Raw genomic sequence first — 15,505 nt, forward strand, 5'->3', positions numbered from 1 at the left:
TGAATTAATAGTCAAGCAGAATGTCTGGTGTGTCTTTTTTTTGTCAGACCATTAATCCAAAACAAATTCACAATGAGAATTGAGAAGCTGAAACCACTAACTACTTGTCTTATTAGCTAAAAAGTAAAAAGATGAAACAAATTAGTTATGAGTTTTGATGGACTATTGGATTAAAGAAACTATTTATTACACCTTTAATAATTGTGAGTCTCTTATTTGAAAAATATGACATATCAGAGGGTTAGGTGCAAAATGACACCTACCATTAGTTGCAAAACCCTTGAGAATGAGGAAACAGTCAAAGTTTTACACTGAGGAGGTTTTATTGACCTGAACAGATCAGCTCAGTTTGATGCTGCTCAGAAACCAACAGCCAGAGAAGACAGGTGACCAGAGGTGAGATTAGTGTGAAGAGACAGAAAACCTAACAATTAGACAAACACAGACCACATTAACCGTTGCTCAATATATATATAATGACTAGATATATATGGGTACATATACACTCTATCGACAATGGTGCCATGATGTCCCCTCTGTGGTTATGCAGCACTACACACATTCACTCGCAAGCACACACAGGAGCCAGTGTTTTTGTTTCTCAAGGGTGCACGCTGACAACTTCTCTTGGTTTTAGAAGAAACAACAGAAATACTGACGACAGAAAACCAGCAGAGAAGTGAAGAACGCTGTCACCTGTTTTAACCCAGATTCAGGTGAAGGTAGAGTGTTTGTGTTTCAACTGTTCATTCAGTCAAGAGAAAAATGTATCTTTTGATCAAAAAACTAAACATCCACCTTAAAAAGTCAAATGTTCTAAAGGTAAACATCAGCCACTAATGTCAAGTAATGATTCCTTTTTCCAGCAGTTTGAGTTGAAGAGTGCCAGTGTGCTAAAATAAGGCAGAAGGCCAAAAAAAAAAAGCCTGGATACAAGACAAAATGGCTGAAAAAGCAAGTGTGTTTTTTGCAGGGTGGAAAGACTTCAGGAGTCTGGCTGAGCAGCTACCCACCTCTCATACACTCACTCATACAGAGAGACACACACACACATGCGAGCTGACTGGAGGTTTAAACGCTGCTGAGGGCATCCACACCAGGCAGGACTTTACCTGAGGACACAAACAGAGCAAACACTCGGTCAGCATCATCACCGTCAGGCTTCAGTACAAAACTGGACTGATTTAAATGCTATTTTTTCCCCATCACTCACCCTCCAGCAGCTCCAGGCTGGCACCGCCTCCTGTGCTGACATGGCTGACCTTGTCCTCTGTGTTCCACTTGGCGCAGCAGGTGGCTGTGTCACCCCCACCTGGAGAGAGAGGAAAACAAAAAAACAAAAAAAAATTATTCATACATGTCAAAAATCCTAAACAAAACAAAACAAAAAACAGACTTTAACCATGTTTGGGTTCATGTATTTTTACTGTGTTTTGGACCTATTGGATCATTTATTGAACTGACAAGTGATATGTTTTACTCTTTGCTTCATCAAAAAAAAAAAAAGATGAATAATCAAAAATACATAAAATAAAAGTGAAAAAGAACAAAATACAGTAAACAGTACAATGATGAAATAAGAGAATCCGCCTCAGTTTGAGATGATATGATTTCTTTGTCAACTCTACAGGAAAAATGAGTTGCTGGTGAAAGCCTGTTTGAAGTCAGAGTCAGAGTCAGTTTCCACTGTTGCCAATGGAGTCTGCAGCCATTAAGAGCTTTATGCAATTTATCCTGCACTGCAATTTTCAGTTGTACTCCAGTATAGTCGAGCAGTCTGACGTGTATTAAAAGTGTTGCATTTTAAACTGAAATCAAAACACTGCTTTCACCACTAGCCACATAAGCCAGGAACATAGTCATAGCATAGTCATCAGTTTCCTAGAACAAAGATCTGATCAGAGCTCTGACAGAACCACTGACTACAAACATAAAAAACAGACATTTAAAAGCTTCCCTCCTTTCTTGTCTTGCTTACCAATGATTGTGATGCAGCCTGATTTGGTCACCTCGACCACTTTGTCCATCAGGTTCTTTGTCCCTTTAGCAAAGTTCTCCCACTCAAACACACCGACTGGGCCGTTCCACACGATCTGCTTGGCCCGGCCCACTGCCTCTGCATAGGCCTTAGAGCTCTCTGGCCCAGAGTCCAAACCCTGCACAGGATCGGACAGATTTATGAGAAAATGACCAAAATCCAAAACAGAAGGAAAAAGGGGTTGAAGAGAAAACTCCATCCAATTCCATGTGGACTTGAACTTGATAAATCTTTTCTCACCATCCAGCCGGCGGGGATGCCAGCAGCGACGGTAGCGGCACCAGTTGCGGCGTGTTCGTCAAACTTGTCAGCGGTGACAAAGTCGACGGGCAGCGTGATCTTAACGCCATTCTTCTCAGCTTTGGCCATCAGGTCTTTGACGATGCCAGCTCCCTCCTCGTCGTACAGGGAGTTACCGATCTAACAAGGCAGACAGGAAAGTGATTAAAAATAAATAAAATACACTTTACATAGTATCCCAGCTGGTTTGTGAAGTGCTGCACAGGGATAAACAAAAAAGGACAGGGCACAGACCCTTTGGGGTGAACCTAAAACTAATATTTTGCATCTGATGGACTGTTCTCAGTTCTCTGCTGACAGAGAGAGAAGATTTGATAAGAGATTGTTCAGTGCTGGAACGCAGCAAATCTGCTACTGAATGTTGGTGGTGTTTAAACAGACTTGCAAAACTGCTTGTTTTGTTAGCGTCATAGCAGAGATTAAGAATCACATTCATGACCCAAGTTTGACTTCTGACAAAAAAAAAAAAAAAAAAAAAAAAATATCTGAAATGACTCGCTTTTCATTAATGGGTTAGTTCACCTGACATTTCAAAACCCAAATCTTTCCTCATCTTACAACACCAAGATAACTTTTCCAAGATAACTAAGCAGATTTGTGGACAGTGACATCCTCAGGAAGTGTCAGTCAGACTAAAACAGAAAATATGTGCATCATGTGTGTATTCAGGTTTGACTAGATAACGTCTCAGAGAAGAAAACGTGTGAAAACTCTTGATCCAGAAAGGGGACACAGCTACTGAAAAGAAGTTATGAAACTTCTTAAATGCAATGTTTGAATTCTGAGCACTGTACTGATCTGGCAGTGCATACAGGAGAATATGGGCTCAGAAAAAAAATGTTCTTGTGTAATTTTGGACAAACTGACCCTTTTCAAATGTTTTTGTCATACATCAAACTTAAGTCATGAATGTGATTCTCAATCTCTGCTGTGAAAATAAAAGAAACAAAGCAGTTTAACAAGTCTGAACACTGCAAATGTTCAACAGGGAGTCCAGCAGCTCCTGGAAGAGAGCAAGTTGAGTGGAGTTCTCTTTAGTTTTCTTTACAGACATGTTTGCACGCTGTTAAAGAAAAAAATATGACAAATCTACATTAAAGAATACATATTAAGATGTATATTAATGAAGTATTCACACTGGCCATTAACAGCTAAATAGACTTTTATTAGTGGTTATTCCTCTTTGCCAACTCATAAGCGAACGAGAGTGAATACTGGATTTAGAGAGGCCTTTTGCACAGTTTACTTCAGAGGATCACACCACTGGAAAACAAAACTATAAATATATAGAAATCAAATAATGGATCAGCGATGATGTTTGATTTTAAAGCTGGCTTTAAATGTTCTTTTAGTGACGTCTGCGTTGTCTTCCTCACCTCCATGTTGTTGAGAACTTTGAGGAAGGTGAAGGCCATGCCACCGCCAATGATCATCTCATTGACTTTATCCAACAGGTTGTTAATGAGCTGGATCTTATCTTTCACCTTCGCTCTGAAACACAGACAGAGAGGCACAACACATTAGTACTGATAAGAAAAGCAAATGTAGAGGTGGAGTGAAAACACACAAGCCAAAGGCAGACTGATATTTACATACAATACACAATTAGTTTACAGTTTCAGTAATATTTTCTTAAAACTACACTCTTTGGTTTCCTGTAATGACTGAAATGTTGTTCCTCAAATAGAAGTCACACACTAAAGTAAACTTTTAATGTGGCTGCATGCAAACCATCAGCCCTGCTCTGCGTCTGTGTGGGTGGTGTTTATGTCATTCTCAGATTAATTTGAATGAGACCATTACATTAACACAATGAGGTCAATGTCCTCTGTGGACAGAAGGAAGATGATTGGCTACATTAGGCTAAAATGGACACGAGGCCAAACCCCACGTGGCAGCTCCGTTAAATAGAGCATCTGTTACAGCAGCTTTAGCCACAGTTTCCTCTTTCTTCATCCAACTTTTGCACCACAACTTGTGACAAGAAATACCCACCTGCAACGCCAGAGGCATAAAACCACAGGAAACATTACTCTACCCGCTCAGCTTCATGAGCTTTTAGTTCCACATGACCGAGAATTTAAAACATACAGCAATTTCTGTTGAACTTGTATAATACAAGCTCTATTGGGATGTTGCTAATTTCCTCAGCCAACATTCGTCAGTTTGGGCAAATTCTGTGGCGGCAGTTTTATGCCTGTGTGTACATAAAATATTTGAATGTTTAGATGAAACAAGACTCCCCCTCACTGGCCACTAAAACAAAGCTCTAATGCAAAGCTCTAATATGACATACAGAAAGATGAGTTCTACCATCTTCCATCTACCATCTACCATCTTCTACCATCAACCAAACAACCCTGGAGGTTTTCCTGAAAAAGCAATGCAAGTGAGGAATGTATGAACTCTCATCTTTGCCTAGTCCAGAGCTGAGCAGTGTACTGTAACAACACAGATAACAAGCTTATAGTGTCAATCCTTGGATGGTCACCTGGGTATTTTAAGAAGAGACTGTAGTGTGATGAATGTCTAAACTGCAGGAGAGCGAACTACTGACCAGTAGATTATTCAAATCAAAGGGCACCTACAATGGAGACTGGTATTGTTAGTTTTAGCTTTTAGTTCTGGTTTAATCTGAAGAACAGCACCATCCTATCATCCGGTGCTTTAAGTAAACAACTGGCACAGAAGGTTAAAAACTGCTTCTCCTAAGGTTGAAAAATTCCTCTAAATGTGATTCAGTCTCACTTCAGCCCCATCAATTATTTGAATGCAGTCATCACAGGGCTGTCCAACAAAAACAATGAACCAGGATCAACTTTTGCTGCAATGCAACATGATATCTAGTAAAACACAATACAAATTCCAGGTCAATGACTTTGTAGCATGAATGGCGTACTAACACCGTTCATCTTACAATTGTTGTGTATTGGCTGTATAACAGCTGCTAATGTATTAAAATTCAATCAATTCTTGAAATAGACTGTTCTCACCCTCCGAGGATGGCCAGGAATGGCCTCTGAGGTTTCTCCAGAGCCATGGCAAAGTAGTCGAGCTCCTTCTTCATCAGGAAACCAGCTGCCTTCTGAGGAAGATTCACTCCCACCATGGAGCTGGGCGAGAGGATGACAAGTAGAAAGAAAAGAAAGGGGAAGGAATATAGGAAGCAGGGATGAAAATTCCACTCAGTATCATATCCATGTTTGTGAAGCATTCACCCAGTTTTAAGGCATTATGAAACCACAGACCTGTATCCCTGTTTCCTGCAGAAATCATTTTTAACTGCATGAATTTGCAGACATTTGTATCACATTTTTGTTGACATTTTTTCCCTAGCAGAATATGGCAATCATTGCTAATAATATTTTTATTCTAAAAATAGAAACAAAAACCTTTCATAACCGTCCCTATGACAAACTAAGCAAAACTGATTTGTATGGAAAACTTGAAACTTTAAGAATTACAGATATCACACTGTCTCCTGCTCACCTGTGGGCTCTGTGAGCCGTGCCGAAGGCATCGTTGATGTAAACATCTCCCAGTTTGGACAGAGACGCCCTGAAGGAATCAATCTGCTCCTGCGAGGCCTTTGTCTGAGAGACAAAAGAGACAGGAAAGAATAAGAGAAATCTGAAATTCAGGCATTAATTGCTGAATTCATTTAAATATTGTAAGTAGCTGCTGCACCTGTTGCATTGTCATTCAATGCATTGCATCAATTAGTTTTTCCTCTCTAACCTAATGTTGGATGTCCATACTCTCATAATAACAGTTGCTGCTAATATGGCTATTAGGTTAACTACTCATACCACAGAGTAAAGTAGTGCACAGCATTAAAAACACACAAGACAAACACCTGCAGTTCAATGAGATAAGACTTTTCTGAGATTATTTGGTTGTGATGTATGAGAACAAACTATTTAGTACATTGTGGATGAGGTTACCGTTGCACTTTAACAGGCAAAGGTTGTGACCGTCAGACCTGAGGGCAGAAAAAGGTCAAAGAGCTCCTCAGTGTCGTCCAAATGTCAGACATGAGGACACTCAGGTTACAGCTCGCCCTCCAGCACCAAAGACAGATTTTACAGTAACTGCTGTGTTCTTACTTTATGCAACCAGATTCATGTTAGAAAGGAAACCGGCATGTTCATTGTCCACCTGTAGTTAAGCCAACATTGATGTGTCTCTTGCATGCTTTATATTGTTAATAGACACTTTGTGACAACGCCAATGACATTATTTCAGTCTCTGAAGCAGCTCTGTCACTGAAGTGTTTTTATAAATGAAACAGAAATGACTGTATCAGTGTGATACAGTATGACAGTACAGAAGAATTAACCCACACAGGCTGCATACCAACCAGGCCTCTCAGGACAAGAAAAGAAACTTGTCCAGGCAGGACAGCCCACTGACCTTCAGGATAAATGTCAGCAGGTCAAGGCTGCTGATCCACTGCAGGACCCTGAGACCAAAATTCATATAATGCCTGAGGACAGTCCTGAGGCTCGGTCCGTTTCTATATCAGACCATCTGCACCTCAGCATAAAGAACAAGATCAGCACTCAGGCATAAAATTCACTTTGGCTTTACCTCCAGAGGGATTGACAGCAGAGATGACACATTTAAGTGTTTTTGTTTAAGGAATAGGACTAGCAGGATGCTTCGGCCAATTAACAACAGTTTCTCATATTTTATTCATAAAAAGGGAGGGAGGTGGCATGAATGAGCACTATGTATTTTGTACATATTAGTGTAAATGTAATAGTAATGTAGTGCACTACATTAGGTTGCAAATAAGATGTGGCTTTGTACACAGACAGTCTCTCTGCAACACTCCTGACCATGATGTCATCAGACAGTGATGCAGGTTTTTTCAAAGGAACACTGCAGTGGGGGTGACATGCATTTTTCTGCAGGTGACCCAGCAACGGTCAGAGTCTCCCGCTGTTTGTACCCACCCAGACTGACACTGGGACTGTAGTGGGTTTTCTGTTTGTCCAATATGTAATAATTGTATTTTGTCATTTAATAAACTAACATGTGCAGCTTTATTTTGACTATACCTGCATCTATACAGACACAATGACAGTATCTGTGTCATACTCATTGGAAGAGAAGAAGAGCCAAATTAAAAATATATATATTCTTGAACCTTTCACTTCAAAAATGGTTCACCCACAACCATATTTAAAATGCTTGTTGTAAAAGGTTGTCCAGTCAAGACAGAAAAATGCCCAGTCTGGTAGCATTACCTTACGTGCATCACCTCTCAATTTCATTCCCATTCTGCACAAATGGATGACAGACAGCATTTCTGAGTGAAGTTACAAATCTGACCCCAAACTACCAAAGAGCTGTGAGATCGACTAAAATGTAATATTTAAGTGATATAAGCATTAACATATTTGCTGATTCTCACTTCTAACTTCATGTAAACCAAACACATGATGCACCAAACTCTGCAAACATCCAAAACTGTGCTCAGTCAGAATAGGCAGACTGTTGGGAGACTCACCTTGTTTCCAGAGGAATCTTTGCCCTTTCCCTCCTCTGCCACATGGAAGCGGAGGTTCTCCAGCAGGATGACAGATCCGGTGGCGGGGTCAGCGCAGGCAGCTTCCACCTCTGCACCCACACAGTCCTTCAAGAATGTGATGTCCCTGCAGAGTCACAGAGGACAAGGGGGATGATTTCTGGTGGTTTATCAAATTAATTTTCTAATCACAAGAGTCAAAGCTTTGTCATCTTGTGATGATGATCAATAACTATATTCAAAGCTTTGTCATCTTGTGATGATGATCAATAACTATATTCAAAGCTTTGTCATCTTGTGATGATGATCAATAACTATATTGGGATCATGAAATAATTGTGCTGTGATCCCAGGAAAACATTTTACGAGTTAAAAAAAAAAAAAAAGAGTAGGAAACTAGTTATTCAGTCCATCAACTCACTTTCCCAGCAGGGTCTTGAGCTCAGCAGCAACAGGCTCCAGGGAGTATTTCTCAGGCATGAAGTTTCCATCAGGACGGCCCAGATGGCTCATGAGCACAACGGACTTGGCCCCGTGGTTCAGACAGTGTTGGATGCTGGGCAGTGCCGCCTTAATCCTGAAAATCAGTGACTCAAAGAGTTCAGTAAATTCATCCTTCCACCTTTGTTCAAAGGAAGAAGCAGGAGGAAAATTGTTTGTTCTGCTGTCAATAGATTATTTATACATTAAATCTTACAGTGAAATACATGTTTAAACATTTCTAGTTATAGAAATGTTGAATGAAGGACAAAGAATGGCTTCTTGCCCTGAGAACTGACTTTTTAAAATAATTCTTAGAACAGGGATGATGTGGCAGAAATGAGATGGACTTTACCTCTGGTTGTTTGTGATGTGCTTGTCCTTCATTGGAACATTGAAGTCAACCCTGAAAGAAACAAGCAGACTTAGATGAATAAGATGTTTATTGAAACACACACTTTTTGTGATTTCCATTTTATTACTCTTACACAACAAACCCGATTTATGTCTGCATTTTAAAATCTGGGGCTCATATACATTTGTCAGGCTGTTAAGTACACTAAAATTAATTCAGTCCATTTCCCCCACAGAGCTGCTTGCACATCCAGCACTGCAGCAATCCATGCCAGCCGCTCGTGAGAATGTTCTGCATCTCTCCAGCCAGTTACATAACCGCCCCCTCCTCCCTCTGTCTGAGGACCTGATGCACTCAGACACATGATCAACTTGCGTGCACACATACACACATAGCACCCACTTCCATAATAGCAGCAATCCATTATCTAAAGCCCAGCAGTCAGCACTTCTGCAGCTCAGAAGCTCCTATACACAGACAACCCAACTGTCTATCAACTGCAGTATTTTTTTCACTCTGTAATTGTCTCCTCTGATCCTGTTTGTTATATCATGGTTGGATTTGTTCATCATTTAAACAAACACAGGACTTACAGAGGCAGCTCTGGAAGCAGACATAAGCTCTGTGGATGGGTAAAACTAGTTATTCACAGCACAAGTTCTTGATTTTGGCATCTACCTGCTCAGCTTCTGCATGGATGCCCAAGTAGAACTCAATGCCAGTGACATTACTAATAAACATAAATGGGAATGGCCAGTGTGCTAGGCTTTAATATTATCATTTTCTCTGGGCTTCAAACTAACTTTCTGTAGCCAAGCCTGTTTCTTGGGTTTCATATATTCTGATAAACTTAACCAATAAGACTTTTTCTGTCTCTAAGACCAATTTAAGATCTGATGTGCTGAAGAAACCTTTTATTTGCTGCTACAGTGTGCAAACCTGAAATAAGTGTGTTCTTGACTCAAGCTCTTCCATGAAGTCAGTTTCTGGCCTCTGCAGGATTTGGTTTGAACAGATTTCTGCAAGACACTGCTGTGTCTCTACAGCAACGTCCTGCCTTCCGTCTATTTAGTTCTGGGCCCGCAGCTCCACAGTGCACTCTATTGCCAGCTGGAAGTTCATAAAACTCATACACGGCATGCTGTGACAGGCCCTGGTTGTGATATGATGCAACTATTCCTTTGCTTGTCTCGGACTGTCAGTCCACACTGAGGCTCACTGCACATGAATTTGGTTCTTTAACACTCAGCAGAACAGACTGGGGGTTGCTGCTGCAGGGTGAACCTTGTCCTATGCTGCCTGTCGTTGCACCACCAAGCAAAGCAAACCATAATGGCCCTCTGACATTTCCACACAGGGTGTCAGGTTCAAACTTTGGGACCTCTGCTTTTTACAGTCAGAACTATTCAGGAATTACTGTAAGTGGCAAATAAAACGCAATAAATAAAATAATGAAGTGCAGAATTTCAGATTTAGTTATTTAAAAAGCAATTTAGGTTCAGTTCTTCAGAACAACCTCTGAGCAGAGGAGGGGATAAAATCCTATCTTTACTGCTCTGCCTCATATAATTAATTCATTGCTTATTTTTCATTGATGTGTCAAAGAGCTTAGACATATAAAAAACTATACAGCTGCCACCAAAACTTTCTTTCATTATCCTTTTTTTTAATGACCAACCGGAAATAACTAAAATGTTTTTTAGTATTGAGAAAATTATAGCAGTCATTTTTTGTGATTTTTGCGTTACAAAATTGCAATTTAATGAAGTAGTAAAGAAAACGCAATTGGACCTTTTCTGCCAATCGACTGATTGATCAGTTAATCACTGCAGTTGGTTGGATTCTAGGTGTCTTGGAAATTTCGGGGTGTTGACAAATTTTTAACCTTTTAACCTAGGAGGGTTTTTAGCTGCATTATTGACACTGTATTAACAAAACTGATTCAGCAGTAATATTCTGCATCTTAAATGGTTGGAGCTCAGATTAAATAAACCGTCCAAAGATGTGTAACTGCAGTGATGTGGCTCTACTTTAATGTTCATTTATGGGAATGACGAACTGCATGCGGTGATGCAGCAGGTTGCATCCATGCAGCATCTTCTCACAAGCACGTATCATAGATGGAAAACGTGACAACCAAGTTCACTTCCTGCTCTGACTAGTGGTCTGAAATGACTTACACACAGTTAACCATCACCTTTAAGTCTTCGCATGAGCACTGTCTCTACATTTAACAGTTTGCCATCGCTTGAAAGGTTGATTTGAGCTCCAAAACGAGAGCTAGCTAACGTCAAATAATCCCACTTCCGATTCGACGCGTCCGACCGTTCACAAGTTAACGCCTGGGCAGTATAGCCTCACCTCATAATAACCCGCTTCCCCTTGACGTCCACCTTGTCCAGGGTGAGTTTATTAGACAGAGACATGTTGCTGATTTTGCTGGTTCTTTCCTGCGGTTTCCTAGCTGGATTTCCTCCACCTCCTCCGGCTGACGGCTGGTTAGACACGGAATGACAGCGGTGACCTTAGCACTGCGCGGAGGAACAGCGTCGGGGCGTGACAGCCACACACCCCCGTAGCTGATTGGCTGCAGTGAGAGGAAAGCGCTGCACTTGATTGGATTGATTGCTGTCTGTCCTCTGACGTAAATATCGCCTTTTGATAAAACTTTATTCACACAAACCATACTCATTCTCACTTATTAAATGAGTTATATATTTAATCCCAATTTAATATTAAACACTGTCAACGTGTATATTGGGTTATATTCGTTCGGCGAATAATTTCTCTTAATATTAACCTATACTGCAGCTATGTTGGAAATACTTTGTGTCAGAATTGATTTCCTCTCTACGTTATCTATGTGGTTGCTTTGTCATATTTACACTGTTTGGCCAGCAGAGGGTATCTAAGCTATAGAGTTATGCTGCTGACTTGTCGCAAATAACATAGGAATTTCAGTACAATTCCCAGTTTGAAGTTCAGGTAACGCTTATTTACGTTTATTGAACATACTACTGAGTGGTGCTGAGCTGCAGAACCACCCGCAGTGCTGACTTGTCCATCGTTACTCAGCAATTATTAGAGGCTTTGGATTGCCTTATGTCTTACTCTTTCAATTCCCTCTCTGTAAAATTAAATCATAATTAAAAGACCAATACTTGGTTCCATAAGCAAGGCTATTGCTAGAGGTATACAGTATATGGAATGAATTTCAATACAATGAAAGAAATAACTAAATGAAATTAAATTTAAAAATTCTATAGGGAAAATTTGTTCTGAAATTTATAGTTGGTCTTTAGATTTAGCCCATAATAAAGCTATTTCTAATTTGCTGATGATGCAGACAAAAGGTACCCATTTCTCTGCATGCAGAACTCACACTTAAAAATAAAAAGACACTACTCAGTAGAATCACATTTAATTTATTTGGACAAAGTAACATGGTGAAATAAACACAGGTATTCGCTGACTGATTACACAGATATTCATTATTCATCTGTACAACCAGAAGGTTTATTGGGTGGGATGCAGGTCTGTCATGGTGGCTCTTCACTCCTCAGCCCCTCTCCACTCTTTGGGCATGACCTTCCCAACTGGTGACAGATTCCAGGTGATGCCAGTCTGAGTCAGTACCTGCACAAAGACAGGCATGGATGAAGGTCGACTTTTCCGTTTCCTCACAAATTTGGGACAATACAATAAAATGCAACAAAGACTGAAGAAATGTATGTCAGAGTAGGGGCCCCAATGGGATTACCTCTGGATGGATGTCTTTGATACATTATACTAGAAAACATGCAACTGTTTTTATATATTTATGTACCCCAATTGTAACTTGACAATGCTGAGGCCAAAGATAAATTGGGCAGGGGGGGATTTTGATCAGGAATGTTATGTTTTAAGCTCATCATACAAAATCAGCTGTACACTGATGAAAGATCAACACTCCCTCACCCCTAATGATTTTTATTTTTTGCCCGTACTTGCACAACAAGTCACTTTGTGACTAAGCTGGCTTTTCAGGTATAAATATAAGTGATAGTAGTATTACTTACGTATCCCCACACAGATGAGCAGAAGACAGCCCCACCGAGCAGCACAGTGGTGCCGTACTTTGAATGGAAGGTTTGGGGGGCGGTGGATCCATGCCTCACTTGCCGTACAGCCTGACCTGAATAACAACATGTCAGTCTTTATTGATACTGACTAGCCTTTAGTTGATGATGCATTACTAACTTTGCAGAAAATAATAAATATAGGGTTAAAAGGCACAAAAGATGCTGTAAATGAAAACAACGACAAAAACTAACATGGTGAGAATCGGATAATAAAACTCAGTTGCAGCCCTGCATAACATCGCTGAAAGGTTACATTTTTAATCAGGGCAACGAGTTCATGATCGCTGTAGTTTTCACTTAGCGTTAAATTCTGAATGATGATATTTATGGTGTTTGAAAACACTACAAAACAACAAATATTACAGAGTCCAAATCCAACACAATTTTTCTGAAATATTTGGCTAGCCGAGAGAAGGCTTATTCGTCCTTCTTTTACCACACTTTTTACCACCAATTTCATGGACATAATCTACAAAGTCTGTCGTTACACAATCATTCATCGATGATGACTTTTTCACTGTTTGAAAGCAAAGTATTGCAAATGACTGAGAATATCATTATACCAAGTTATAACAACGTGTAGGACAATGACATTGTCATGAAAGAACAATTAAATTAAAAATGCTACGTCAATGCAGTAAACGGCCTAACTTACTGAAGACAATTTAAGGTATTTAAGAGATAACTAACACAAATAACTGCAGACATTATAGCACATGCTAATGTTAGCGGGCTAACAGCAAACTGCTAACACGCTGAACCGGGTCATCAAACAAAAACAGACAGGTCATACTTGGAGTCAACTGGTATTAAGCTATCGTCTCAATCAATACATGCCGAAGAAGAAGATTTATATACAAACACCATTGCTTACCAGTAACATTAACGGCAGCTTTAGCGAAGCGGTACATGTTTTCTAGCCTGATGACTTCAGTTACCCTTGAAAGACGGAAGTGTAATATAGTCACCGCACGTAGGCACACCGGAAATTACGATTATCTCTATGAGCATGCGTCAAAAACTAACCATAGAAAGTGGGTAAATGGAGACGAAAATACAAATAATAATCGTATATATTCCGTTTACAGAGAAATAAGTAGTTATTTTCGTCTACACATACAAAATACACCACTACCTAATCACCATACACAATTATTTTGTATAAAAGTGTAAACATTACACATTAGGAGAACCGTGTCAGGATGGCCGAGTGGTCTAAGGCGCCAGACTCAAGGATGAAACCTTCCGTAGAGACGGGACTTCTGGTCTCCGAATGGAGGCGTGGGTTCGAATCCCACTTCTGACACATCCTTTTTTAAAAAATCGTAATTGTCACAAAACCAATGCAAAACAACTAATTAGTGATAATGCAAGTACCAGAAAAGTAAAAACGAAGTAACTACGTATTTTATCAAAATTCACTTATGTAGGCCTACTGCTTCTCATTTCCTGACGTTTTACAATATAAAATATTATGCTATAGAAATGTTTAATTTCCGTGAACACTTGCTTTTTGGAATAACGTAACACAAAGGGCCTACAAATGGAAACGTATACTTAAAAAGTATGAAAGGATTACAACTTTATAATCCGTTTTACGGTTTTCTACACAAATTGTATTGTATTAATTGTATTAATTATTACGACACTACTTCTAAGGTACACTATTTCTTTAAAACTGTTTCAAGTTTTAATTTTAATCAAGTTGTGTATATATAACCATTTGCACAATATCAAGTCAGTCAAAGAAAATATAAAAAAGACATTACCCAATGTCCTTTCAACACATGAATAATGAATTGCACTTCATGGATGGATCAAAAAAGTTTAGTTTCTTTGTTGCCAAAATCTGTGCCAATTTTATGTTAATCAAAAAGAATATATATGTATAATGTCATTTATTTTCATATGTTTCATATTATAGTTCAAAATCCTATGAAGATCTTGAAATAAACAGCCTTTATCTTCATTTCATATATTTTTTTTTTATTAAATCAAAATGTAATTCAAGATTATAACAGTACAACAGTATTATAACATTTAGCTTATGTATAGATATGCAGTCTGACAAATTGAATTTTTTATGGAAATGTCAATTTCTCCAATGTTAACAAAGATGATGGTGAGAAAGAAAAATATTTAACAGATTATTTAACAGTAAATTTTTCTAGTCAGAAAAATACTAATATCTTTAATTTTCCTTCAGGATAAAAAATGAATGGTAAAACGAACCTTCCTTGCAAATAAAGTTTCTGCAGGAATGCACTCACATTTGTGGAAAAAAAAGCTCGCAGACAATTTTTTACAACCTAGAATTCTAACTATAATCTAGTTGTCACCAGAAACTATCACCTATTCTAGTCTTCAGTGGAGAAAAATACTTCAGATTCAGGAAGAACCATGGTTTATTCATTACTTTCCTGTTCTTTTTTTTTTTTAATGAAAAAAAAAAACCAAACAAACAAAAAACCCAGCAAACCTGGTTAATGTGGTCATCAGTTCCTGTCAGGACCCTGCAAAATATGATTAGTGTGTTGAACTGACAAAATGAAAAACATCCTTTTCCCCAGCAGGAAAAAGATTTTACTGCAAAAACAGGAATGTTTGATTCTTGACTATCAGTAATTTAGTGTCAACAGGAATATAAACAAACCATTAGATGAATAATATAGTGATCT

At 39.1% G+C, this 15,505-nt stretch overlaps 2 protein-coding genes and 1 non-coding gene across 3 annotated transcripts; 1 reads left to right on the forward strand and 2 right to left on the reverse strand.

Moving 5' to 3' along the window:
- Positions 1-301: 301 nt before the first annotated feature.
- Positions 302-11,236, reverse strand: pgk1 (phosphoglycerate kinase 1). The gene is made up of 11 exons (XM_026327690.2): positions 11,068-11,236; positions 8,707-8,757; positions 8,293-8,448; positions 7,854-7,998; positions 5,828-5,931; positions 5,332-5,451; positions 3,715-3,829; positions 2,279-2,458; positions 1,979-2,156; positions 1,214-1,312; positions 302-1,112 (listed from the first exon to the last, which is right to left on the reverse strand). Exons 1-11 carry the CDS (start codon positions 11,130-11,132, stop codon positions 1,072-1,074), a joined length of 1,254 nt encoding a protein of 417 aa, XP_026183475.1. The 5' UTR covers positions 11,133-11,236; the 3' UTR covers positions 302-1,071.
- Positions 11,237-12,111: 875 nt separating this feature from the next.
- On the reverse strand, positions 12,112-13,798 carry cox7b (cytochrome c oxidase subunit 7B). The gene is made up of 3 exons (XM_026328690.1): positions 13,702-13,798; positions 12,765-12,880; positions 12,112-12,342 (listed from the first exon to the last, which is right to left on the reverse strand). Exons 1-3 carry the CDS (start codon positions 13,736-13,738, stop codon positions 12,259-12,261), a joined length of 237 nt encoding a protein of 78 aa, XP_026184475.1. The 5' UTR covers positions 13,739-13,798; the 3' UTR covers positions 12,112-12,258.
- A 225-nt stretch (positions 13,799-14,023) lies between these two features.
- On the forward strand, positions 14,024-14,133 carry trnal-caa (transfer RNA leucine (anticodon CAA)). Its single transcript has 2 exons — positions 14,024-14,061; positions 14,088-14,133. It is a non-coding gene; the product is annotated as a tRNA-Leu (tRNA).
- The last annotated feature ends 1,372 nt before the right edge of the window (positions 14,134-15,505 follow it).

The sequence above is a fragment of the Mastacembelus armatus genome, chromosome 14 (assembly GCF_900324485.2).
Source record: "Mastacembelus armatus chromosome 14, fMasArm1.2, whole genome shotgun sequence".
Classification (NCBI taxonomy): Eukaryota; Metazoa; Chordata; class Actinopteri; order Synbranchiformes; family Mastacembelidae; genus Mastacembelus; species Mastacembelus armatus.